Raw genomic sequence first — 24,435 nt, forward strand, 5'->3', positions numbered from 1 at the left:
TAAGGTCTATGGATACGACCAATGTAGACCTGGCTTTAGAGCCATTCTACAATGAGTCATTAGTCGTCAGTCTTAAGCAAATTGATCAATCACAGTCGATTATTTTCGAAATAATCGAGTGTAATTGGTCAATTTGCTTACGACTAACGATTAATGACTCATTGTAGAATGGGCCTTAAGGCTTTCGCACATGAAATTCCATAAGCACGTAAGACATAAGCGTAAGGAAATCGACCAATCACGGTCGAGTTTTGACCCCTTGGAGGGGCTAATACTTGACCGTGATTGGTCGATTTCCTTACGTTTACATCTTACGTGCTTATGGAATTTCATGTGTGATGGCCATTAGTTTGATGTCGCACAAGGCGATTAGCTGCATAGTTTTGGCGCGACCCGAGATGAGCTATCATGACTACAGGCCAGCAAGCAGTCACCATTCTTCCGTCGTGCTGTTAACGTAAGTACCTCGCAAGTATCCGTTCATTGTTATATACACGTGGTGGCTCATTTCGCATTGAGTCCTATATCTTATGGTCGTGGTCATTTTTCTCGGGCGGTATTGTAATTATTTGCTGCGAATTCGACTTGAGGCCATCGGAAGTTTGGTCTTACGTATCCGGCATTTGTTCCGATGTTGTTGTGTACTTGGACAATATACGGTTCTCGTCTCGGTATGTTCTAGGTCATTTATTTGTAAACCTGATATCTCGATCCTCAGACATTCCGCTCGTTCATTTCCTGACGGCGTGGTAACCATTTCATAATCCCACAATCATCTTAGGGTGCGTTCCGTTTCATGCATGCGCATAGAAGCATGGAAGTTCGTTCCGTTTCTCTTCATGTGCACATGCTGCATGCATGGTCCAACCTATTCTTAACTGTATTGCCTCGCTTCTTCTGATACATGAGACCGCATGGAGTGCCTCATGTACCTCGCGAGGTGAGGCACTTCATATAATTTCATGCATTTAATAAATATTAGCGCGAAATTTAATTATTATAGGTTAGGATTGATTGATTTGTCAATTAGCTTTACGTAGATTTTATTATACAGGGTGTCCCATTTTAATGTCCCATCCCAAGTAACTTTTTTATTTTTGATTGTAGAAGAAAATGTTTTAGACAAAAGTTGTATGGTTTGAAGAGGGACATAAGATGGTGACAATTATTTGACTTTGGATAATTTTTTGAAGGTTACATGAAGATCATCTTCAAATTCTTAAGCGGAAACCCCTATTTTTCACTGCATATTCTTATAGCTTGCCTCGAGAGCTTTTCAAAACACTTCAATAAAGTATTTTTTCCTTGAGTGCTTTTCGAGTTATGAGGCTTGAAATAATTTTTTAATTTTACATAAACCGTAAAATATCTAGTGAAATATTCATTTTTCGATTATCTTACCTTAATACTTTTATGCACAAAATAATGTGAGGAATCAATTGGTATGTAAAAAACGTTTAGTTATATTTAAGAAAAAATATGTAATTGTTAATTGCAAATTACATATTTTTTCTTAAAAACAACTGTTTTTTTTACACCAATTAATTTCTCTTCCTTGAAACCATACAACTTTTGTCTAAAACATTTTCTTCTACAATCAAAAATAAAAAAGTTACTTGGGATGGGACATTAAAAATATATAATGGGACAACCTGTACAGCTTGAGTAAATATTAATATATTTAATTAATTAAATATATTAATATTAATTTAATATTAGTTAATTTTTCACAAAGAATATTCTCTCCTCTTGTGTTTTTCATTATGAGAATGGCATATAAAGTTGATATATCAGTTTCTTATCACTTGAAAATTCACTTTCATCACTGCTACTTGAGAAACATGAGTCTTCTTCTTTTATTATAAAAGAAGATGAACAGATATCATCGCAATTAATTGCGATTTAATAAATTTTAAACCGTCATCCATATTGCATGAATTGCATGAAATCTGTTCCGTTACTAGAGGCGAATGATCCATACATGAAGAAATGGAACGGGCTCTGCACTGCACTTCATATACTGTACGCTAGACACTCATGCGTTTCACGCATGAAACGGAACGCACCCTTACATTATCGTATGAGTGCATTTTAATTTGATCTTTCTAAAAGAATAGTATAAGAGCATCAGAGGATAGTAATAAGAGCGTTTCGATTTACTGTGAGAGAAAAATAAGAAGAAAAAGTATAAAGATTTCAAATTGCTGGTCAAAAATTACACCGACACAAAGTCGCGTTACTATCATGTCGATGTCGCCGAAAAAGTTATGTACCCTGGAAGATGTAGAGAAGAGAAATTTAACAATTAATAAAGAGGAGTAAGTTTGACAGTCTTGTTTTTTTTTCTTTTTTATATAAATTGTTACTCGATGATAGCAATATCAAAATAATCGCATATGGTAAGAAAATAGATGAAAACGAGAAGCTTAGGATGATATGAAATATAACTAATACAAATTAAAGTGAATGAGTAGGTATCTAAAGTTAAAGTGATCAACTATTTGCAGCGAGATGCAGGAATATGAGAACAGAATCTTGCAATGCGTTCTAGCAGAGAAGATAACTCCAATGGATCTTAAAAATTGGATGCTTTTCCATTTGTTAAAGCCGGAATTTATTTCACAAATTCACATGTTTCTAGTATATGGTAAGATTTATCATTTCTTCTTCCTTCCATATTATTTTTTTTATTGCTATGTGATATTGTTACTTACGCCGTGTCATTTTGAAATAGATAGCCATGGGAGTATAATTGTGATGAAGGACAAGAATGTCTACAGCTTATATTATTCAGAGAAGAATCATTTACATACTGCTATCTACCCCAAAAAAATAAAAAAATTATGTGGAAAAAACATAAAAACCTTTGCTAACGGCAATTTTTTCTTCCTGGCACTTACAGAAGAGGGAGAGGTATACCAAACACTTCATATTCCTTGAATGTGCCTTGATAATACATTTGAGTTTCTGGAAACAAATTTTAACTTGCTTGAAAGATAAGATTTATATTAGGAAGTTTTATGTCTTCCCTAACCCTGGCGAAAATAAGAAACTTTATAAAGCATTAACAACCGTTGAGTGAGGGTTTTCTGAGAGTTTATATGCTTTTCAAACTTTGTAAGAGCACTTACATAACGCTGTTGGGTTTTGAATGCTTATCAAACGCTGCAGTGTTGCAATTTTTGTTCTACAAACTCTTTATATAATGTTACATGAAAGTTTTGCAATGCTGAGGTAACATTTTTCAGAGTACGTTCAGTAAACGTTGATACATCTTCGTGTACAGAGTTTACTCAGACTTTTCAAACGTTTACGTTTACGCTATAACGTACAAACGTCTTTTAAACGCTGCAGTGTTGCAATTTTTGTTCTACAAACTCTTTACTAATCGTTTTTAAACTCTCGACGAACTTCCACAAACGTTCATGTAAACGCCAAACAAACGTCTCATTTTTGCCAGGGAAAGCGGCGTCTACAATGAGATTTTAAGGAGACTTAAGTCTTACGCCTTAAGTCTCCTTAAAATCTCATTGTAGACGCCGCTTAAATCGTGAATATTTCTTAGGGGACAAGTGGAAATAAAAATTTTTACATGTGAAACTATAGTAGCATGATATTTTAAAAATGTATCAAAATATCAAACATGAAATAATATCATTAATCTTTTGACAAATCTGTAGATACTTTCATGTAACATTCTAAATATAAAATAAGATTCAAAAATGAGATAAAAAAATATATTGTAACTATACTATCTTTGAAAGGTTTATTACTGGCAATCCCGAAGACGCAAAACATTCCTTAAGACACCGCATATGCCTGTCATGTTGACACCTACTCGAGTCGCCGACTTAAGAAAGAAACGTGTCGTGGACATCGCATGCGGCATGTATCATTATCTTGCTCTGACCAGCGATGAAAAAGTAAGCGAAAGATTATAAACTGTCACAATGATAACGATAATAGTCATTCTTATAAACTAAACAATTGTTTGTAATTTAGGTGTATGCTTGGGGAGAAAATAATTACAAGCGGTTTTATGAGGGAGAATTAGATTCTTTTGATAGTATGCCGAGGCGAGTGAAACATGAATTGGAGAATAAGAATGTTATCCATATCGCGTGTGGTCTACAATTCAACATAGTTGTAACTGACGAAAACAAAATATATGGTTGGGGCAATAATTTAATGGACCAGATTTCAATCGATCCGTCGCAAAAATATTACATGTACCCACGCGAAATTATCACAATCTCGGATAAAATAGGTAATTTTTTTTATGTCTGAGATTTGATCTTTAAGAGTGTTGCATTATCGAACATCCTTATGGTTTATATTATGGTTGAGATGGAAATCGATGTTTCAGTTAAGGTGACCTGCGGATTTCATCATACGTTGGCACTCACCAATAAAGGCGAGATCTATGCCTGGGGCAATAACAATTCCGGACAAATCGGCGTTAATAAAGAAATTAAACATTCTGGTCCAATTATGGTAACTCATGGATTATTGACAACAAACTTTTTAATAATTGCCATAATGAGTGAGACGAGAAACAAAATAATAAGGAAAGATACGATCGACAGGTGAACGTGCCCGCGATGGGAAAGGTTTTGGATATCGCTGCTCTTGGTGATTTGAGCGTTGCAGTCGGCTATGATAGGATTATCTATGTATGGGGTAATTTTCATTACGAATTTATTTTCGTCCCGTTTCCCACAAAGTTTTCGAGGATCCACGACGTGATTGCGAACAGTCAATACAGATTCTTGTCCAAGCCATTGACTGTGTTTACAAATAATTACAAGTATGTTAAAGAAGTATTGAATATATTGGAATCTGTAGGAGCAGCATTTGATAATCCGGTATGTTTTCTATTATTGTTCTGTATGTACTTTTTTGCATTATACAGCATAAAACTAAATATATATAATATATATTTTTTCATATTAGTTTTCGTTAGTATAAAAGAATATAGAGATTTATATATCAGAGATTTGTAGTTTTATAAAAAAAAATTTGGAAACTTTTCTACATAGAAAAAATAAATTGCAATCATTACTGATGGTTTTGATGGAGACTTCTGGACTCACTTCAAACATATATTGAATTATAACATTAACAGTGAAAAATTACGTATTATTTATAATAATTTTTATATTAATCTGATATTATTAAATTATTTAATAATTTGTATTCTGCAGTTAACGAGCGATTTTACCATACAAGTTGAAGGACAACCTATTTATGTTCACAAGGCTATCCTTAAGATTCGTTGCGATTATTTCAAAAAGATGTTTCAACATGATTGGGCTGAAAATATTCAAAGGTAAATTTAAAAAAAAAACTGATATTTTTATTGAGAATTTCTCACAAGTTTAGTTATTACATAATGTCAACACATTATTTTTTGACAGTATATCGGATTCATCACCAGTGTTCACTGTATCAGATAAATTTTCTTACATCGTATATAAAGCCTTCTTAAAATACTTATATACCGGCACAATCGATTTACCTTCGGAGAACGCGTTAGGTAATTGAAGTTGTAACGTAAACTATCACTAACTTACTAATTCAAAAACTGCAATGACATTTTTTCACAGAACTTCTGGAATTGGCCGACATGTATTGTGAAACCAATCTTATAAAAGATTGCAGTCAAATAATACAACAAGACATCACTGTATTAAATGTGGCATTCTTCTACAATAAAGCGATCAAATACAATGCTAAAGTAAGTATTACAGTTCAGGGTTAATCGCTATTGATGTTGGAATTCATTAATTGCAACCCTGGCAAAAATGAGACGTTTGTTTGGCGTTTACATGAACGTTTGTGGAAGTTCGTCGAGAGTTTAAAAACGATTAGTAAAGAGTTTGTAGAACAAAAATTGCAACACTGCAGCGTTTAAAAGACGTTTGTACGTTATAGCGTAATCGTAAACGTTTGAAAAGTCTGAGTAAACTCTGTACACGAAGATGTATCAACGTTTACTGAACGTACTCTGAAAAATGTTACCTCAGCATTGCAAAACTTTCATGTAACATTATACAGGGTTTAGCAAAAGTATGGAAACCCCTTAATATTTCGAAAAATACGCATTTAAAAAAAAATGTTTCATACAAAAGTTATAGGGTTTTATGTGGCGCATTACACAGCAACATTATTATGACCTCGAATAGCGTTGTCAAGGTTATGTGAAGGTCACCTCCAACTTTTTAAATGGGACACCCTATATGCTTTTGCATATTCTTGTAGCTTATCTCGAGAGCTTTCCAAAACACTATAATTAAGTTAGTTTTCATTAAGTACTTTCCGAGTTATGAGGCTTGAGATCATTTCTTAATTTTACAAAAACCATAAAATATCTTGTAAAATATTCACTTTTCGATTATCTTACCTTAATACTTTTATGTACAAAATAATGAGAGGAATCAATTGGTGTAAAGAAAAAACGGTTGTTTTTAAGAAAAAATATGTAATTTACAATTAACAATTACATATTTTTTCTTAAAAACAACTGTGTGTTTTCTTTACACTAATTGATTCCTCTCATTATTTTGTACATAAAAGTATTAAGGTAAGATAATCGAAAAATGAATATTTTACAAGATATTTTATGGTTTATGTAAAATTAAGAAATGATTTGAAGCCTCATAACTCGGAAAGTACTTAATGAAAACTAACTTAATTATAGTGTTTTGGAAAGCTCTCGAGATAAGCTACAAGAATATGCAAAAGCATATAGGGTGTCCCATTTAAAAAATTGGAGGTGACCTTCACATAACCTTGACAACGCTATTCGAGGTCATAATAATGTTGCTGTGTAATGCGCCACATAAAACCCTATAACTTTTGTATGAAACATTTTTTTTTTAAATGCGTGTTTTTCGAAATATTAAGGGGTTTCCACACTTTTGCTAAACCCTGTATAAAGAGTTTGTAGAACAAAAATTGCAACACTGCAGCGTTTGATAAGCATTCAAAACCCAACAGCGTTATGTAAGTGCTCTTACAAAGTTTGAAAAGCATATAAACTCTCAGAAAACCTTCACTCAACGGTTGTTAACGCTTTATAAAGTTTCTTATTTTCGCCAGGGAATGTATTTATTTTATATCATATAAATCATATAATTATATGTATACGATATATGTATGTCATGTCGAATATCATGTGAATCTTAGGAACTCGAGGAGTTCTGCTCTCAGTTTGCTCTACGTCACATGACAGCTGACGCATTATTGCAAGATATTAAGTTAGACATGAACATGCAGGCTAAGTTTATGCAAAAAGCAGCGACACAAAGTCGCGATACTATCGTGTCGATGTCGTCGAAAAAATTCTGCTCCCTGGAAGATGTACAGAAAAGAAACTTAACAACCAATAAAGAGGAGTAAGTTTGACAGTTTTGTTTATTTCTTCTTTTTTATATATATGCTACTCAATGATAGCGATGTCGAAATAATCGCATGCCGGTGAGAAAATAGATGAAAACAAGAAGCTTGCAATGACATGAAATACAACTAATACAAATCAAAGTGAATGAGTAAGTAACTAAATTGAAAGTGATCAACTATTTGCAGCAAGATGCAGAAATGTGACAAGAGAATCTTGCAATGCGTTCTAGCAGAGAAGATAATTTCAATGAATCTCAAAAATTGGGTGGTCTTCTTGCTGCTAAAGCCGGAATTTATCCTACAAATTCACATGGTTATGATATTTGGTAAGATTTACCTTTTTTTTCTCATATTGGCTTTTTTGCTAAGTAATATTGCTACTTATACCTGATGTTTTAAAACAGATGGGCGTGGTGAGAGGGCTATAATTGTGACAAAGGATAAGAATGTCTACATTTTAGAATTTAATTCAATGCTTAATGGCATACATACTGCTATCTATCTAAAAAAAATAAAAGAACTGTATGGAAAAAACATAAAAAAGTTTGTTCGCGGCGAGATTTTCATCCTGGCACTTACAGAAGAAGGAGAGGTATATCAAAGATATTATTATATTCTTTGAATGTGCCTTGATGGCATATCTGAGTGTCTGGAAATAAATTTTAACTTGCTTCAAAGATAAAATTGATATGAGGTTTTATATCCTCCCTAAATCGTGAACTTTTCTTCTTTCTTTGGCAACAAGCGGAAATGAAAATTTTTACATATATGTGTATGAAATCATAATGAAATATGAGTAGATAAATTAATTAGAATATATATTTAATAAATAGTGTTTTGATTATAAGTACAGATACTTGGCCATAATTTATTTCAATATGCAAATATTAAAAAAAATCAAATAAAAAAATGTATTACTGTTATGCTATTTTTGAAAGGTTTATTTCTGCGATCTCGCTGGAAAGAGAAAAGACGATGAAGTATACCGGTATCCGACAATGAGTATACCTGAAGAATCCACATTTATTCAAGTCGCCGGCTTAAGCGAGAAACGTATCGTGGACATCACATGCGGCTGGTATCATTGTCTCGCTCTGACTAGTGATGGAAAGGTAAATAAAAGATTAAACTATCACAACGATAATAGTCATTCTTATAAACTAAACAATTGTTTGTAATTTAGGTGTACTCTTGGGGAGACAATGATTATTGGCAGATTATTAAGAGAAATATAACTTTTGATAGTGTACCGAGGCAGGTGAAACATGATTTGGAGAATAAAAATGTTATCCATATCGCGTGTGGTCTAAAATTCAACATAGTTATAACTGACGAAAACAAAATATATGGTTGGGGCAATAATTTTGAGGGCCGGATTTTAACCGCTCAGTCGCGAAAATATTACATGCACCCACGCAAAATTAAGAATATTTCGGATAAAATAGGTGATTTTTTTTTTATCTCTGAGATTTGATTTCTAAAAATATTGCATTGAATATCCTCATGGTTGAGATGGAAATCGATGTTTCAGTTAAGGTGACCTGCGGATTTCATCATACGTTGGCACTCACCAATAAAGGCGAGATCTATGCCTGGGGCAATAACAAGTCCGGACAAGTCGGCGTTAAGAGAAATAATGTATTGGAATGTTGTCCGATTATGGTAATACATGATTTATTGATAAAAAAACTTTTTAATAATTGTCATGATGGGAGTCAAGAAACAAAATAATAAGGAAAGACACGATCGACAGGTGAACGTGCCCGAGATGGGAAAGGTTTTGGATATCGCTGCTGTTGGTAATTTTAGCGTTGCAGTCGGCTATGATAGGATTATCTATGTATGGGGTAATTTTCGCTCCAATTCTATTTTCGTCCCGTTTCCCACAAAGTTTTCGAGGATTCACGACGCGATTGCGTACAGTGGCTGTAGATTATTGTGGGAGCCATTGACTGTGTTTACAAATAATTTTAAGCATGTTGAGGAAGAATTGAATATATTGGAATCTGTAGGAGCAGCATTCGATGATCCGGTATGTTTCCTATTATTGTTCTGTATGTACTTTTTTGCATTATACAGCATAAAACTAAATATATATAATATATATTTTTTCATATTAGTTTTCGTTAGTATAAAAGAATATAGAGATTTATATATCAGAGATTTGTAGTTTTATAAAAAAAAATTTGGAAACTTTTCTACATAGAAAAAATAAATTGCAATCATTACTGATGGTTTTGATTGAGACTTCTGGACTCACTTCAAACATATATTGAATTATAACATTAACAGTGAAAAATTACGTATTATTTATAATAATTTTTATATTAATCTAATATTATTAAATTATTTAATAATTTGTATTCGGCAGTTAACGAGCGATTTTACCATACAAGTTGAAGGACAACCTATTTATATTCACAAGACTATCCTTAAGATTCGTTGCGATTATTTCAAAAGGATGTTTCAACATGATTGGCCTAAGAATATTCAAAGGTAAATTTAGAAAAGAAAACTGGTATTTTTATTGAGAATTTCTCACAAGTTTAGTTATTACATAATGTCAACACATTATTTTTTGACAGTATATCGGATTCATCACCAGTGTTCACTGTATCAGATAAATTTTCTTACATCGTTTATAAAGCCTTCTTAAAATACTTATATACCGGCACAATCGATTTACCTTCGGAGAACGCGTTAGGTAATTGAAGTTGTTAACGTAAACTATCACTGACTTACAATTCAAAAACTGCAATGACACTTTTTTACAGAACTTATGGAGTTGGCCGACATGTATTGTGAAACCAATCTTATAAAGGATTGCAGTCAAATAATAGAAAAAGCCATCAGTGTGTCAAATGTAGCTTTCTTCTACAATAAAGCGATCGAATGCAATGCTAAGGTAAGTTCGGGATTAATCGCTATTAATTATGGAATTCATGAATTAGAATATATTTATTTATGTGTATATAATATATCATCGAATATCATGTGAATTTTAGGAACTTGAGGAGTTTTGTTTCCAATTCGCTTTGCGCCACATGACAGATATAATACTATCGGAAGATTATATTAAGTTAGATATAAATATAAAGAATAATTTTATGCGCAGAGCAGCTAAAGAAAATGCTTTCAAAATGTAATTCTTTTAAAGAGCATAATTCTTTTGACATAACTTTTGAGCCAAATCGTCGATTGTTTTTTTATTTTTTTATATGCACCACAGAATAAAACATATCCATCAATAATAAAGTAAACCTTATTGCAGTTACCATTCCATAGTGTAAAGCCTCCGCTACAAATGAATCTCGAATGTATCTACAATTCAGTCGTACAGTTGTATCGATGGTCGCTTGAGGTGATAATTTCGGTTGCAAAACAGTCATAGTCACAATCGTTTGAATAGGTTCAATTCCTATTCGAGCGACTGCGACTGTGCGACCGAAAATAATGTGGAAATAAGGAAATAACCATCTTGTATCTATCGATACAACTGTACGACTGAATTGTATATACACTCGAATGTCATTGTAGCGGAGGCTTAACATTACATAATATAAATATGCAATATGTAATCCCATACAGCACCGAAAGATTGCAAAAACGTTGCATAGACCTAACATTGAAACATTGTAATATTGCATAGAAGTTGCGAAATGTTTCTGCAACATTACTGCAAGCTTGCAGCAACGTTGAAATGTCCGCCCTCAGAAATATTACAATGTAAGATTGTAGTAATGTTACGGTGCAACGTATTTGCAATATTAAAACGCGTTTTGCTATTGCAAATGCAGACCGTTTTAAATTTAATAAATAACCTTTGAAAATATAAAGAAATGTTTAAGAAAGATAGGAAAAAAAACATTTATTGCCTTTGAAAAAAAATATCTATTAGTGTTTTTTATCAAATGTGTCTTATTAAATATTTATCTCAATAATTATACATACAATTATTTTACATACACTCGGTACCAGAATATTTTAATACGTGCAATAAATGAATTATTTCCCATTTACTGATTCAATGAAGAAAAATTTGTTTAATATTCTGAATCCCAACGAGGGATCTAGATTATTAAACAAATTATTTGTTTCATAATCTAGATCCCTTATTAGGATTCAGAATATTAAATAAATCAAGTCAGTTTATCAGAAATTTAACTGACACAAGACAAGAAATATAATTACTACATTAGTCCTTTGTAGGCCTTATATCCACTTTAGATGAAAATTCGAATACGAATTAGTTAAGTTTGGTGTCGCCACATAGCGGCAAGTAAAGAAACACATGTTATACATTTTCGCTATGTTAAAATGTTGCTGCAACATTGCCAAAGTAAAATAATGTCTCTGCAATATTTCTGCAGCATTACACTGCTATGTGCAATGTTGTAATATTGCAGCAATGTTGATGCAAGCTTCTGTGCTGTATGGGATTATATCTAATAAATTTAATAAAAAATTAGTTAAAAGGCTACAAGGACCAACGCAATGGTGGAAATATGCAAAAATTAATAAAACGGTTATTACAATAAAATAACCATATGAAAATGTTTATTTAATTTGAACATGACAAACGCCGCGTTTCAATCCAATTCGGATCCTTTTCAATGTCGACTAACAAAGTGAATAATAAACATTAAGATAAAATTAAAATAAACGGTCATAGGAGAAATGTAAATAAGTTTCGGAACAACGCAAAGTCAAAAAATCGGAAGCAAATATATGTACAATAACGGAAAATTTAAACCGTCAATCACAAAAAAGGAAAGAACGCATCGCATTAACGTATCGCCACAGAAAACCCGAAAGCTCGTACCGCATACCACCAGTATACCGTTAAACACGAGATGATCCTCTCCAAAAACACCGGAAGGAAAACCCACATACAGGTCCATGACCATTTCCAAAAGAAAAAACAGTCAAAGATGCATAAATCGATGACCAGTTGGAAACTTGATGGTCCGAATATGTGCGAATAAAAGCTTAAAAATCTGACACTCTAAAAAAGAAAAACAAGACAGAGCAATAATTTAACAAACAATCCGGAAACTACTTAAGAGAATCCTTCATATAAAGCAAGAGTAAAGTTAATATGATAAAATCACATACCGGTCTCTAAATTTGAAAGTGATCTCAAATCAAAAAATCGAACACAAAGGGAGAGCAAGTTAAGCACAACTTCACGTTCCAATCAACAGAGCCGAACTGAGGCACATGGGGATCACATATAGCACAGAACGCGAAACATCAAAAAGAGGGGGGGGAGAGAGAGAGAAGGGAAAGGAAGGAGAGGAACAAAACGTCACAGAAGGAAAGAAACAGAACGAAGGAAAAATTTCAAATAATTACTGCGAACATTTTTTTATAATGGGCAAATACATCTTATCCAAGAATTCGGTATCGCTCTGAATGTTAAGGCCATGGTTCTGACCAGAGATATGTAACATCTCAGCAATTAGCCTCTTTTTATATCTAGGTTCCTCCTCCAAAATGGAAACATTCTCCCAATCAAACTCATGTCCGTTCAATCTATGAAGAGACACAACTGAGAGAGAACCAGAAGATTTATTGATATCAGAACGATGTTCTTTAATTCTGGTCAGTAACTTCCTTTTAGTTTGTCCCACATATGAAGCATCACAGTCTAAACAACTAATTTTATAAATGGCATTCACGTGGTGGAATTTAGATACCGGATCCTTGTACAGTCTAATAAGGGATTTTAATTTGTTATTGACTGTATATGCCAATCTTCTGTTATTTCGACTTTATTAGGCAATGGTTATCCTATTAAATTTATTTTTCACACTATTTCTCAAAGATTAAAGTTTTTAATCTCTGACGTGAACAAGAACAATAACGAAACTGCTCTCACTCAATCCTCCTCCTCTCTTATTCCTCTCTTCACCATTCCTTTTTCCTCAAGTTTTCCAAGAGGTTTTGTTTCCAACATCAAGAGTTATGCGAACAGAAGATTGGCATATACAGTCAATAACAAATTAAAATCCCTTATTCTGTGCTATATGTGATCCCCATGTGCCTCAGTTCGGCTCTGTTGATTGGAACGTGAAGTTGTGCTTAACTTGCTCTCCCTTTGTGTTCGATTTTTTGATTTGAGATCACTTTCAAATTTAGAGACCGGTATGTGATTTTATCATATTAACTTTACTCTTGCTTTATATGAAGGATTCTCTTAAGTAGTTTCCGGATTGTTTGTTAAATTATTGCTCTGTCTTGTTTTTCTTTTTTAGAGTGTCAGATTTTTAAGCTTTTATTCGCACATATTCGGACCATCAAGTTTCCAACTGGTCATCGATTTATGCATCTTTGACTGTTTTTTCTTTTGGAAATGGTCATGGACCTGTATGTGGGTTTTCCTTCCGGTGTTTTTGGAGAGGATCATCTCGTGTTTAACGGTATACTGGTGGTATGCGGTACGAGCTTTCGGGTTTTCTGTGGCGATACGTTAATGCGATGCGTTCTTTCCTTTTTTGTGATTGACGGTTTAAATTTTCCGTTATTGTACATATATTTGCTTCCGATTTTTTGACTTTGCGTTGTTCCGAAACTTATTTACATTTCTCCTATGACCGTTTATTTTAATTTTATCTTAATGTTTATTATTCACTTTGTTAGTCGACATTGAAAAGGATCCGAATTGGATTGAAACGCGGCGTTTGTCATGTTCAAATTAAATAAACATTTTCATATGGTTATTTTATTGTAATAACCGTTTTATTAATTTTTGCATATTTCCACCATTCCGTTGGTCCTTGTAGCCTTTTAACTAATTTTTTATTGATTTTATCTAACGGACCTTTATTTCATTATAATAATTCTAATAAATTTATTTAATTTTATTTATCACTTGAGATATTTATATAACTCATTCAACTTTTAAATAATAAATTTGATATTATCATAAAACATTGTTTTAATATTATCGTAAGAAAGAACCATGTTGCAAAAATCCATCCATATTTTTACCTAACAAAAGGAAACGGAAAAAACGTGGATTGAATATATTTTTGTGACGCCCATAGATGATGGAAACATAGATTTGATCGTGGAAAACTTTGGGAAAAATTTTGAAGATAAAGAGAAATTTTCCCAGAAATTATCAAATATGGTTTTTGTTTTTTTTTTAATGACGTTTTTGAGTGGTCGGATTTAGGCCCAATTCCACAACTCTATATCAATAATTCTGATTACTGTTTTCAGTGATAATATACTGATTCATTTTTAGAGATTGTGTATGAATGCATTATTTTATTAATTCCATAAAAAAACAAACGTTTAACGAATAAAAGAAAAAAATGTATTTTAAACGTATTTTAAACATTTTTTAAACGTTTTTTTTTATTAGAAAAGAAACGTATCTCTTAACGTTCTTCAAGTGGACATTTTAACCAATCAGAAACGTTTTCAAGAGTCGGTTATAAAACGTTTCGAAGAAACATTTGTGAAACGTTTTTGAAACGAATATGTGCTGGGGCCTGCCACCCAGTAAGCAAAAAATTATTACCACAACGTTATTATAATGATATTCACTAACATAGTAATGTTGTCAAGTATGTAGTTTTTAACATTGTATGCAACATCATTATGAACAAACTTTGACACCGATTTAGAGGTTTCGGTAATGTTGAAATAACATTTTCTATGTTGTTACAAGTAATATTGCATTAATGTTGTTTTAACATTCTGATAATGTTTCTCATAAAATTAAATCAATAATAAAATAACATTAGTATCAACATCTACATAACTTAATATTAATATCAAAATAATATTAATTCTAACATTAATTTAATTGATTTTTATTATTTTATAAATATTATATATAACATGTTTTCAATAATTTTTCAATATTAATAGAATGTCTAAATATATATTGTATTTTTGTATTTCTAAATATTATTTTTATCGTTTAATAAGGAATAATAATACAAATATATATACATATAAAGTACAAGAAAATATTTTTTTATTTCTATATAATTAAATACAAAAAATGTATTATAAAATGAAGTACTTTTTCGATACCTAAAAAAATACTGAGAAACAAAAGAAAATAAAAAATATATCAAACTAAAAAAATACTCATAAGAAAAACATAAGAAAATATTAACAAAATATATAAAATCTTATAAATCAAATAAATAAAATATTATAAATCAAACTTATATATTTGCCTCATTGCACTGAAATCAAACTTATATTTATCTCATTGCACTTCTTTGTAAATATAATAATATAAAATATAATTTAAATTAAATATTTTAATTTTATATTTGTATCTTATAATTATTACATTTCTTCTCACTTTTCTTTTCCTGGAAAATATAAAATTCAATTAGTGAAAAACTTATAATAATCCAATTTTAGTTTATGTAATATACATTTGTAAGAATATTTGAAGTAATTAATTAACACAGAGAAACTGTTAAGAGAAATGATAATGTCTGGATTCAACATACTTTCTTTCTTTTGCTTACGGACGTTTGCAAAACGAAACCACTCCATCACCAATTGTTCTAAATCTTTTTCCGTACTTCGGGGAAATGTTGCCTTAAACGCTTCTGGAATAAGAAAAACTTTCATGTTATATATGTAGCATAAAGCTCTATAGGCTTTTCTCAATATATTCCATCCGTTAATTATAAAAAATTTAGAAATATAAAAAACAATTACAGATTCTGATACCACAACCAATATGTATTATAAATTTATTTACTTTTTATACTTAGCATAATATGAGTATCTCCTATCTTGAAATTATTTTTCTGTCCCGTCCACGAACACATACAGGCCAAATTATCATCAAATTTTACAGCTAAAGCTCTTCTAACGAAGTCTTTTTCATTTTTCCCACCAATTTGTAATATTTTATTCACCTAAAAAATGTTTAAAATTAAAACTATGTTTATATAATTTATTGATGAACGAATTTACTTACTACTTGCATAAAATCTTCTTGGTCATCTTTTAATATATCATCAAAACCGAGAAGATTTTGAATAGAAGTTAAGGGAAATTTTTGTTTTATTTTATCATCCTTTAGCATAGAATATTCTTTGCCATATTGTTCACTATTTATTTTAGCTAAAATCAATTTTGTGGTTTCTTTAATTTCTGAAAGTGATTGCTCTTGTAATGATTGTGTTTCCCTTATATTTTTTATTTCAGTTTCAATATTGTTCAGTATCGTTTTCAAGTCTTGTGTAAAATCTAAGTCTGTATTAGTATTTTCATTGTAGATTGTAATTGGTACATTATCAATGTTATATTCTGTTAAGATATTATCTGAAAAATATAGACATTTTTATAGAAAGATAAACATTATTTGAAAAATTAAATATATAAATGTTTCTATTAAAGATGTTTTTTTACATAAGTCGCTATTTTTATTACCATTAATATCTTGAGAATTATTTAATTTAGAATTTTCATTGTCCTTATTCGTGTGTGTTGAAACTAAAAATAAAAAATATTTATTTTAAACAGGTAAACTTTTTTTAGTATTCAACTGTGAGAGATAAAATTTTAAGTGCAATAGTTAAATTCATGGGACAATAATATAATAGTATGGCGCCCAATTCGGCCAATATGAAAAGCCTTAAATTCAACTCTTATCTGAAATAAAACATTTTCCGCAATACATATAATTTACGCTAATTATAAGAATAGAAAAAATTTTGACCGTATATCGCTTAAATGTGAAAAACTAAATTATTATTTTATGTAGATTTAATTATTTCCACGTAAAAATAGCAGCGATTTTTACTAGTTTTACAAATTTTGTTGTTTTAAATTTTGTTTAAATCCTATTTTATTTTATTTTATTTCTCATTATAAATTTTCTCTTATGAGATTTTTTTAGAAAATAAATCTAGATTAATATTATTAAATACATTTAGATTTATTATTAATAAATTATTGTATATAATAAATATTTTAAAAATTTCTATATATTGTCTTCTTTCAAATAAAGTCAAATTCAACAGGTTTTTTTGGAAGACAAAACTTAATTCAAGATTTAATTTAATTTAAAATATATACACAATTAAGGGTTGTAAACACTCTTGAAAAAATAATCTATTTATCAACATAATTTCGATTAAAGAATATAGAAGCATATAATTTTAAAATTCGTGAAACGTTAAGATTAAATTAGTACAAGCAGTAAAACAAGTAATTCATATTTCTGAAAATGGAAATATGTTTGCACAAAAAAGACTTAAAAATTAACCTGCAATACCTGATTTATGTGATTCCTTGGATGATAACAATCTCGGAGGATTAGGAAAACTGACATAGTCGTCATATTTATTATTTTTTACTTTTCTTTTCCCCATTCTTGATTCAGCCTCCTCAGATTCCGATGTAGCTACAATCTGTTTTTCTGCCTCTAAGGCTGATTCATAAGTATCTAATAATAAAAAGGAATTATAAATTACAAAATTCATAAAATAATGTGCATATTTCGTATTAAATAATGATGATATATACATATAAATAATTTCCATTATATACATATAGAGGTAAATATAAATTCATATGAATGCTATATGAAGTGTCATAAAAGTCAGAAACAGATTTTTTACAAGACAACTGGCAATTTTTATTAAAAAGAAAAAACTATACGTTTCGACCAACAATCGTGGTTCTCCTCAGGAATACATTAATTACACAGGCCCCCAAGAAAAAAAAAGTACCCTGTGCTGGCGATCTGACTAGGCTAGTCTTATGTATTTTGGCCCGCTGAATTCGAATCTGACGTCAAAATTGCTCCATCACGTCACAGTTTTTTTTAAATCTCAAAAATAGACGAAAATTTCGTAAAAATCGACATTCTAGGGTAATAAGACTGCGCTTCTTGAAGAAAAAATTACCAAAATCATATTTTAATGTATTTTCAGACATTATAAATCCAAATCCGACCTAGAATATAAACGTTGTGCTCAATTTTTTTTGTGCTCATTTTTTATTTTTTTTATTTTTTCAGGTTGTAACACCTAAAATTTACTGCAAACAGATTCTATTTATCAAGATGCGAAGATATTAAGGGGATCCTGTACTGAACGGCGAACTCTTACACGAAACAGCGCCCTCATCTAAATCTCATCCCGTATCTCTTTCTATCACGTTATTTATAAAGAAGATGCACTGCTTTTTTCCACTCTATTTTACCTACACGCACACATACATACACACGAATCGCTCTACAAACTATACTTTTATATTAAACTTCTAATTTCGATTTCGAAGGTTCAACAATGTTTTTTCATATAATTCGACCCAAGCAAACTTGTTTTTACGTTCATACAAACTATATAGTTTTTATATGAAGTACATATTATGATGAGTTGACAGCTCGTCTACAATTCGAGACGCCATATTGAGATAAAAATGGATAAGGAAAACTAAGTTCATAATTATTTCTCATTTTTTTTATGAAGTCGAAGTTTGCTAGGATTATTGATGTATGTATTACAATCGTGGATAAATATTTTCAATTCTGTCAAATTAGTTGCGACGAAAGACATGAAAAGAGGTTTGTGACCTATATAAAGAAATTTCTGCATCTTATACGAACTCAACAGCTAGAAGCTGTAAGTTTCGAAAAAGTTTTTCTCAAAATTTGGACTTGGAGAATATAAGATTAATTCTTTCCAATATAAGATTTATGAATGAACTAAAATCAAATATGGAATACGGAAGATTGCTACTTTTTCATGACAAATGTTAATGGAATCGATGGTATGATTGGTGTGACAAATCGGATTTGGATTTATAATGCCAGAAAATACATGGAAATATGATTTCGGTAACTTTTCCCTCAAGAAGCGCAGTCTTACTACCCTAGAATGTCGATTTTTACGAAATTTTCATCTTTCTCTTTCGAGATTTAAAAAAAACTGTGACGTGATGGAGCAATTCTGACGTCAGATTCGAATTCAGCGGGCCAAAATACATAAGACTAGCCTAGTCAGATCGCCAGCACAGGGTACTTTTTTTTGTGGGCCTGTGTTATTATATAAACAGTTATGTATAAATTGTCAAAGCTCATTTAAAAATATATGCGCTAAATAGACGCGTTGGAAAGCACAGTCTAGATAATAATAAAAATTTTTATTAACCGGCTTGTGATTTAGACGTGCTTTCTAACATATCTTTTTAGCGCATATATTTTTAAATGAACTTTGACTATTTATACATAACTGTTTATATAATAATTAATGTATTCTTGAGGAGGACCACGATTGTTGGTCGAAACGTGTAGTTTTTTCTTTTTAATAAAAATTGCCAGTTATGTCGTCTTGTAAAAAATTTGTTTTGTTCATTATTTACTGGCGACATATAATATTTTAATTTTTTATATATATCTTAAATTATAAAATCTATTATAATACAAGTATATAAACATTTCTTTTCATTAGCATCACAATTAATAAAATAATATTAGTGCCATAAACATGTACATACAATACTTTCCTGACTTTGTCAAGCATAATAATCTAATTTTACTTACCATGTTTACTAAAGATCTGACATTTATATTTCATAAAATTGTCTTTAACGGACATTTCTTTCACAATTGCGGTTCTAACGTTTTTCATTCCTGTAGGCCAATAACAATGATGTGGTTCATCCAACCAAATTACGGGAACCACCGAAAAGTCTAAATCGTCAAATTGTACAACTGCATACTAAAAAAAAAGATAACAGATTACCGAAATATATATTTGTTTTTTACTTATTTAATATGTATAATTATTTTTTAATAAAAGAAAGTTTGTTGCGTATTTTGCGTAAATCTTAGGCAGTTCCACAAACGATGCACCAGACCTCTGATTTCTTATATTGTGCGGTGAATTCTTGAGAGGCAAAGTGATTCATCGCGTGTACTTCTTAGGTTATCAATAGCAAAATTTTATATTACAAATAATCGAATTCTCACGGTAATAATCCAAAGATTAAATTAATCATTTTGACTGCTACTGAGTAATGTGATATATAAATCATAGTCAATTAAAAAAAAAGAATAAGAACAATCAACAAATACTAAATTTATATTAAATAATAGTTGTATTATATTGCAACAATTAATTTCAACTTACAAATCAGTCCGTGTGTAATATCGACACGAAACAATCATTTATTTTGAAAGCTTTCCTTAATATATTGTCAGCAGATGTGATATGTTCTTCATCAGTCATTTCAACAGAACCACACCAAAATATAGTACTTTCCATCGGATTGTCAAAATAGGGTGTTATTTTATAATTTTTATATTTGATATAAAATATATTATCAATCCGTAAAATATCAATTATTTTTATAGGTTGATTATCTTGTAAAATAAAATTACAGTTGGGTTCTTTAACTTCTACTCTAAAATTTTTATAATATATAGCTGAAAAACCTTCTGCTGATTTATTGTTTATTAAACGAAGACCATCTTCTTTAATAAAATTTTCTTTTTCTTTATTAAAGGAAGAATATTTATCAAATTCGTTTACTCTTTTTATAAATTGCGATAGTGGTTTATTTGACGTTTTAATCATCATTTTAATTGTATGCATATAATTTTCGAATGGAAAGCAGCTGAATTTATCTAATGGGCCAAATGTCTTCACGTCTAATGTTAAATGAATGAGATTGTGAACGTTATGATTAACAAATTCGTTGCCATATAAATTACCAAATTCGTTTACAAAATACATTAATAACTCGTTAGCATAATCAACATATTTTTCTAGTAAGTCTTGACAAACCAAAATTCTAATTGCACAATGTAGAGAAAGAAAATGAAGAAAGTATTGGTTTCTTAAAAATGGTTTCATTAGCCATGGACCATAATATAATAAAAAAATTCTCAATTCAACAGCTTTCCATCTATCATATTCCGTTATTAATCTAGGCTTTCTGGAAAATTCACGGGGAGTTGATTTATATATTAATTTTATTCTTTTATTAATAGCATCAATATCTTCTTTGAACAGACGGACTTCTTTATTTCCTTTAAGCCAAAATCCCAATAAACGTTTCATTATGCCTAATAATACCAGATGCATATAATCCAATGGAACACTTTTAATAAAATCAATTTCTAAATCACATAAAATAGATGTGTCTTTGTGAAAATCAATAGACACGGTAGTGTCTCGCGCCAAGTTCATGCGAAGCATTCGCGCGGCACTCCGTGTATCTATACGCGAGTCGGACAGTTGAGAGTAACTCAGATTATCGGATTTCAATAACGGCTGAACGGATCGAATTCTTACTAGCCTTAATCGATAGAGCGAGTTTGAATTGTATAAAGAAAGTATCTTTATTTTTGCACTTCGTGATCTATAAACGGAGATATTATAACGCAAAGTCGAAATCTGAAAATTTTCAATTAAGAAACGTCTTTATCATCGTCATGGTCATCAACGCACATGTACACAACACATAGAAAGAGAAAACGTACATTTCCTACTCTCGAAAGAAGATTGCGCTAGCGACGCTTTGCGATATTTGCGATATTAATGACATGTGTCATATGTGTCATTAGTGACATGTATCATTAACCGCATTTTGAGTAGTGATAAATAATAAAGTGCAAGTTAAATAATAAATAATTAAATTATTAATTAAAAATTCGCAAGAGCCAGTAAAATATGATAATTGGAACGCAAGGTAAATAAATATATCTATTTTACAAGCCAAATATAAATATATATAATATAATAATAATTATATATATACAGGGTGATTCTAAATAACTTTATGCTTTTGCAAAAACATAATCTTGACCGAATTCTAAGACGATTTTTCCTTTGGCAAAATTTCGTCCGAAGCTTAGTTTTTGAATTATTAAAGGAAGTAGTTAACGTATGACGGGTCGAATACAAGAAGCAGGCAAGGGTGACGCGATTCACCGTCAGACGCGGGTGCTTACGCGGGGCGCCTGCTGCGATCAGCTGGTCGCTATACACATACATACACACATGCGAACACATACATTCTCTCTCTGTCTGTCTGTCTGTCTGTCTCTCTCTTTCTCTCTCTCTCTCTCTCCCCCCCCTCTCGCTCATTCGCTCACTCACCTGTTTTTTTTTTTTTTTTTTTTTTACGAGAGAGGGGAAAATGCATTTTATGCATACCCACCGGTCGATTCAGTGAGTTATGTGGGACTCGAGTACCAAGTCGTATTACCAACTCGGTACTCCCTACCCACTAAAAACCCCTCTCTTTTCACGAATTTCCTTTGACACACTGTCCCTCTGACTTCCCGAGATCTGTTTTCACATAACGTCAAAAAGTAGTTATTATTACCTTGTTCGATGACTTTTGATGTATTGCTGTAATTGCTTGAAGGAGAAATGAATTTTCCGATAGATCGTACGTTCTCAAATTTAACGTAGATATCACGTTGCAAAAGACAAGAAATCCACACTAAATTATTAACTGAAAGTTTTTCTCCTTTCATGAACTGTATTCTTGTATAAACTTTAACGTAATCACATTTATTTACTCACTCGATGAGACGAGAAATTTACTAATGACTCTCACTAATCACTATTAATCACTGTCGAATAATAACTGTTGGCGATTAAAAATCACTCGATGAAAGAAACACGCGCGGACACGTTACTACACGACGCGACGACGTGACAATGCGACGATAATTACTCGGCGACTGCAAGCAGTTTTTTGTCATGGTAGGTTGCGGTAGGTTAAGGTACTACTGGCGCAATCGAACGCAATCATGTGTTCGATTGAAGAATGCGGTAAACATAATAAACATTTAACATATTAATATTATTATTATCATGAATGTGTGTGATATCCATACATCGTATATCTATTTAAAAATTAATTAGATTAAATAAGTGTTTTTAAAATATTTATTACTTTTACTATTATCATATAAAATATTAATATTAAATATTTATTTAAGATAATAGTAAAAGTAATAAATATTTTAAAAACACTTATTTAATCTAATTAATTTTTAAATAGATATCATACGATGTATGGATATCACACACATTCATGATAATAATAATATTAATATGTTAAATGTTTATTATGTTTACCGCATTCTTCAATCGTCCGCTACCGTTCGTAGCCGTTCGATAGCTGTTAGTTGCCGTTCCTGCTCCGTTCGATAGCCGTTTCTGACCCGTTCGATAGCTGTTAGTTGCCGTTCGATAGCCGTTTCTGACCCGTTCGATAGCTGTTAGTTGCCGTTCCTGCCCCGTTCGACAGTCGTTTCTGACCCGTTCGATAGCCGTTCGTTAGCTGTTCCTGCCCCGTTCGATAGCTGTTCGCAGCCGTTTGTTGCCGTAATTGACCCTGTTGGTAGTCGCTTCTAAGTAGTCCGTAGCCTCGTTCACAGTCGTTTCTGACCCGTTCGATAGCCGTTCGATAGACGTTCCTGGCCCGTTCGTTGGCGTTCGATAGACGTTCGATAGATGTTCCTGGCCCGTTCGTTGGAGTTCGATAGACGTTCTTGACCCGTTTGTTGCCGTCCTTGGCCCTGTTGGTAGTCCGTAGCCTCGTTCACAGTCGTTTCTGACCCGTTCGATAGCCGTTCGACAGCCATAAACATTATTTTCCACAGTAAAATTCTAAAAATAATAGACGTTTATTTTTTTAATTAATTATAAAATTTTTATAAACCTAGTACATTTGCATCTCATATCTTTAATGCTCTGTGCATATCTCACTTCATATTGACAGTATAGTTTGCTATTTAAATATTATATAAGATTATATTTGTTTTTGCATTTATCTTTGAATCATCCATTTTGCCGGAAATATTTGAATTTTAGATCCTAGGTATGAAACATTGAATTCAATTAAAAATCGATTTAGCGATTAATAGCACTGTATCCTAAATAATTGCACTAAATAAATTTTATTTTGGTCGTCTCAATTAATTAAACGAAAATTAAATTAGTGAAGTGGATCTAATATACATTTTCATTAAAATAAAATGAATCTTCTTTTAAATGAGTATTGCATAGCTTA

The 24,435-nt window shown here is 31.2% G+C and overlaps 2 protein-coding genes and 2 long non-coding RNA genes across 17 annotated transcripts; 2 read left to right on the top strand and 2 right to left on the bottom strand.

Moving 5' to 3' along the window:
- The first annotated feature begins 323 nt into the window (after positions 1-323).
- Positions 324-15,161, top strand: LOC145970335 (uncharacterized). 13 transcript variants are annotated; one of them, XM_083096955.1, is made up of 22 exons: positions 324-457; positions 2,118-2,318; positions 2,508-2,647; positions 2,735-2,913; positions 3,765-3,923; positions 4,003-4,267; positions 4,367-4,494; positions 4,587-4,865; positions 5,205-5,329; positions 5,418-5,536; positions 5,607-5,737; positions 7,189-7,397; positions 7,588-7,727; positions 7,806-7,993; positions 8,340-8,513; positions 8,585-8,846; positions 8,933-9,063; positions 9,155-9,433; positions 9,773-9,897; positions 9,987-10,105; positions 10,176-10,306; positions 10,407-11,878. In XM_083096955.1, the coding sequence occupies exons 1-22, from the start codon at positions 339-341 to the stop codon at positions 10,545-10,547; spliced, it is 3,744 nt and encodes a 1,247-aa protein (XP_082953081.1). In that variant the 5' UTR covers positions 324-338; the 3' UTR covers positions 10,548-11,878. The 13 variants fall into 13 exon arrangements, 11 of the variants coding, with proteins under 11 accessions (XP_082953081.1, XP_082953082.1, XP_082953079.1 ...); XM_083096953.1 differs by lacking the exons at positions 324-457; positions 10,407-11,878 and adding exons at positions 464-749; positions 14,774-15,161 and having other exon boundaries at positions 2,113-2,318; XM_083096951.1 differs by lacking the exon at positions 324-457 and adding an exon at positions 464-749 and having other exon boundaries at positions 2,113-2,318; positions 10,407-11,876.
- LOC145970453 (uncharacterized) lies at positions 2,598-5,465 on the bottom strand. 2 transcript variants are annotated; one of them, XR_014438493.1, is made up of 3 exons: positions 3,774-5,465; positions 2,901-2,967; positions 2,598-2,819 (listed from the first exon to the last, which is right to left on the bottom strand). It is a non-coding gene; the product is annotated as an uncharacterized LOC145970453 (long non-coding RNA). The 2 variants fall into 2 exon arrangements; XR_014438494.1 differs by lacking the exon at positions 3,774-5,465 and adding an exon at positions 3,132-3,439.
- LOC145970456 (uncharacterized) lies at positions 12,493-14,760 on the top strand. The gene is made up of 3 exons (XR_014438497.1): positions 12,493-13,005; positions 13,097-13,548; positions 13,659-14,760. It is a non-coding gene; the product is annotated as an uncharacterized LOC145970456 (long non-coding RNA).
- Positions 15,162-15,575: 414 nt separating the features above from the next.
- LOC145970402 (uncharacterized) lies at positions 15,576-22,853 on the bottom strand. The gene is made up of 8 exons (XM_083097195.1): positions 22,735-22,853; positions 19,943-20,120; positions 17,669-17,839; positions 16,822-16,884; positions 16,367-16,713; positions 16,145-16,304; positions 15,888-15,989; positions 15,576-15,743 (listed from the first exon to the last, which is right to left on the bottom strand). The coding sequence occupies exons 2-8, from the start codon at positions 20,028-20,030 to the stop codon at positions 15,730-15,732; spliced, it is 945 nt and encodes a 314-aa protein (XP_082953321.1). The 5' UTR covers positions 20,031-20,120; positions 22,735-22,853; the 3' UTR covers positions 15,576-15,729.
- Between the last annotated feature and the right edge of the window lie 1,582 nt (positions 22,854-24,435).

The sequence above is a fragment of the Camponotus vicinus genome, unplaced genomic scaffold (assembly GCF_025532165.1).
Source record: "Camponotus vicinus isolate PSW18456_S1 unplaced genomic scaffold, iyCamVici1.0 SCAF_4, whole genome shotgun sequence".
NCBI lineage: Eukaryota > Metazoa > Arthropoda > Insecta > Hymenoptera > Formicidae > Camponotus > Camponotus vicinus.

Bases quoted from the DNA above. Each gene is read 5' to 3' on its own strand.
- LOC145970402 (XM_083097195.1), bottom strand. From the start codon at position 20,030: ATGAAAAACGTTAGAACCGCAATTGTGAAAGAAATGTCCGTTAAAGAC. The intron at 17,840-19,942 runs GTAAGTAAAATT...TTTTATTATTAG, and splicing joins TCAGATCTTTAGTAAACATG to ATACTTATGAATCAGCCTTA. The intron at 16,885-17,668 runs GTATTGCAGGTT...TTTTATTTTTAG, and splicing joins CAAGGAATCACATAAATCAG to TTTCAACACACACGAATAAG.
- LOC145970335 (XM_083096951.1), top strand. From the start codon at position 531: ATGGTCGTGGTCATTTTTCTCGGGCGGTATTGTAATTATTTGCTGCGA. The intron at 2,648-2,734 runs GTAAGATTTATC...ATTTTGAAATAG, and splicing joins TCACATGTTTCTAGTATATG to ATAGCCATGGGAGTATAATT. The intron at 5,330-5,417 runs GTAAATTTAAAA...ATTTTTTGACAG, and splicing joins TGGGCTGAAAATATTCAAAG to TATATCGGATTCATCACCAG.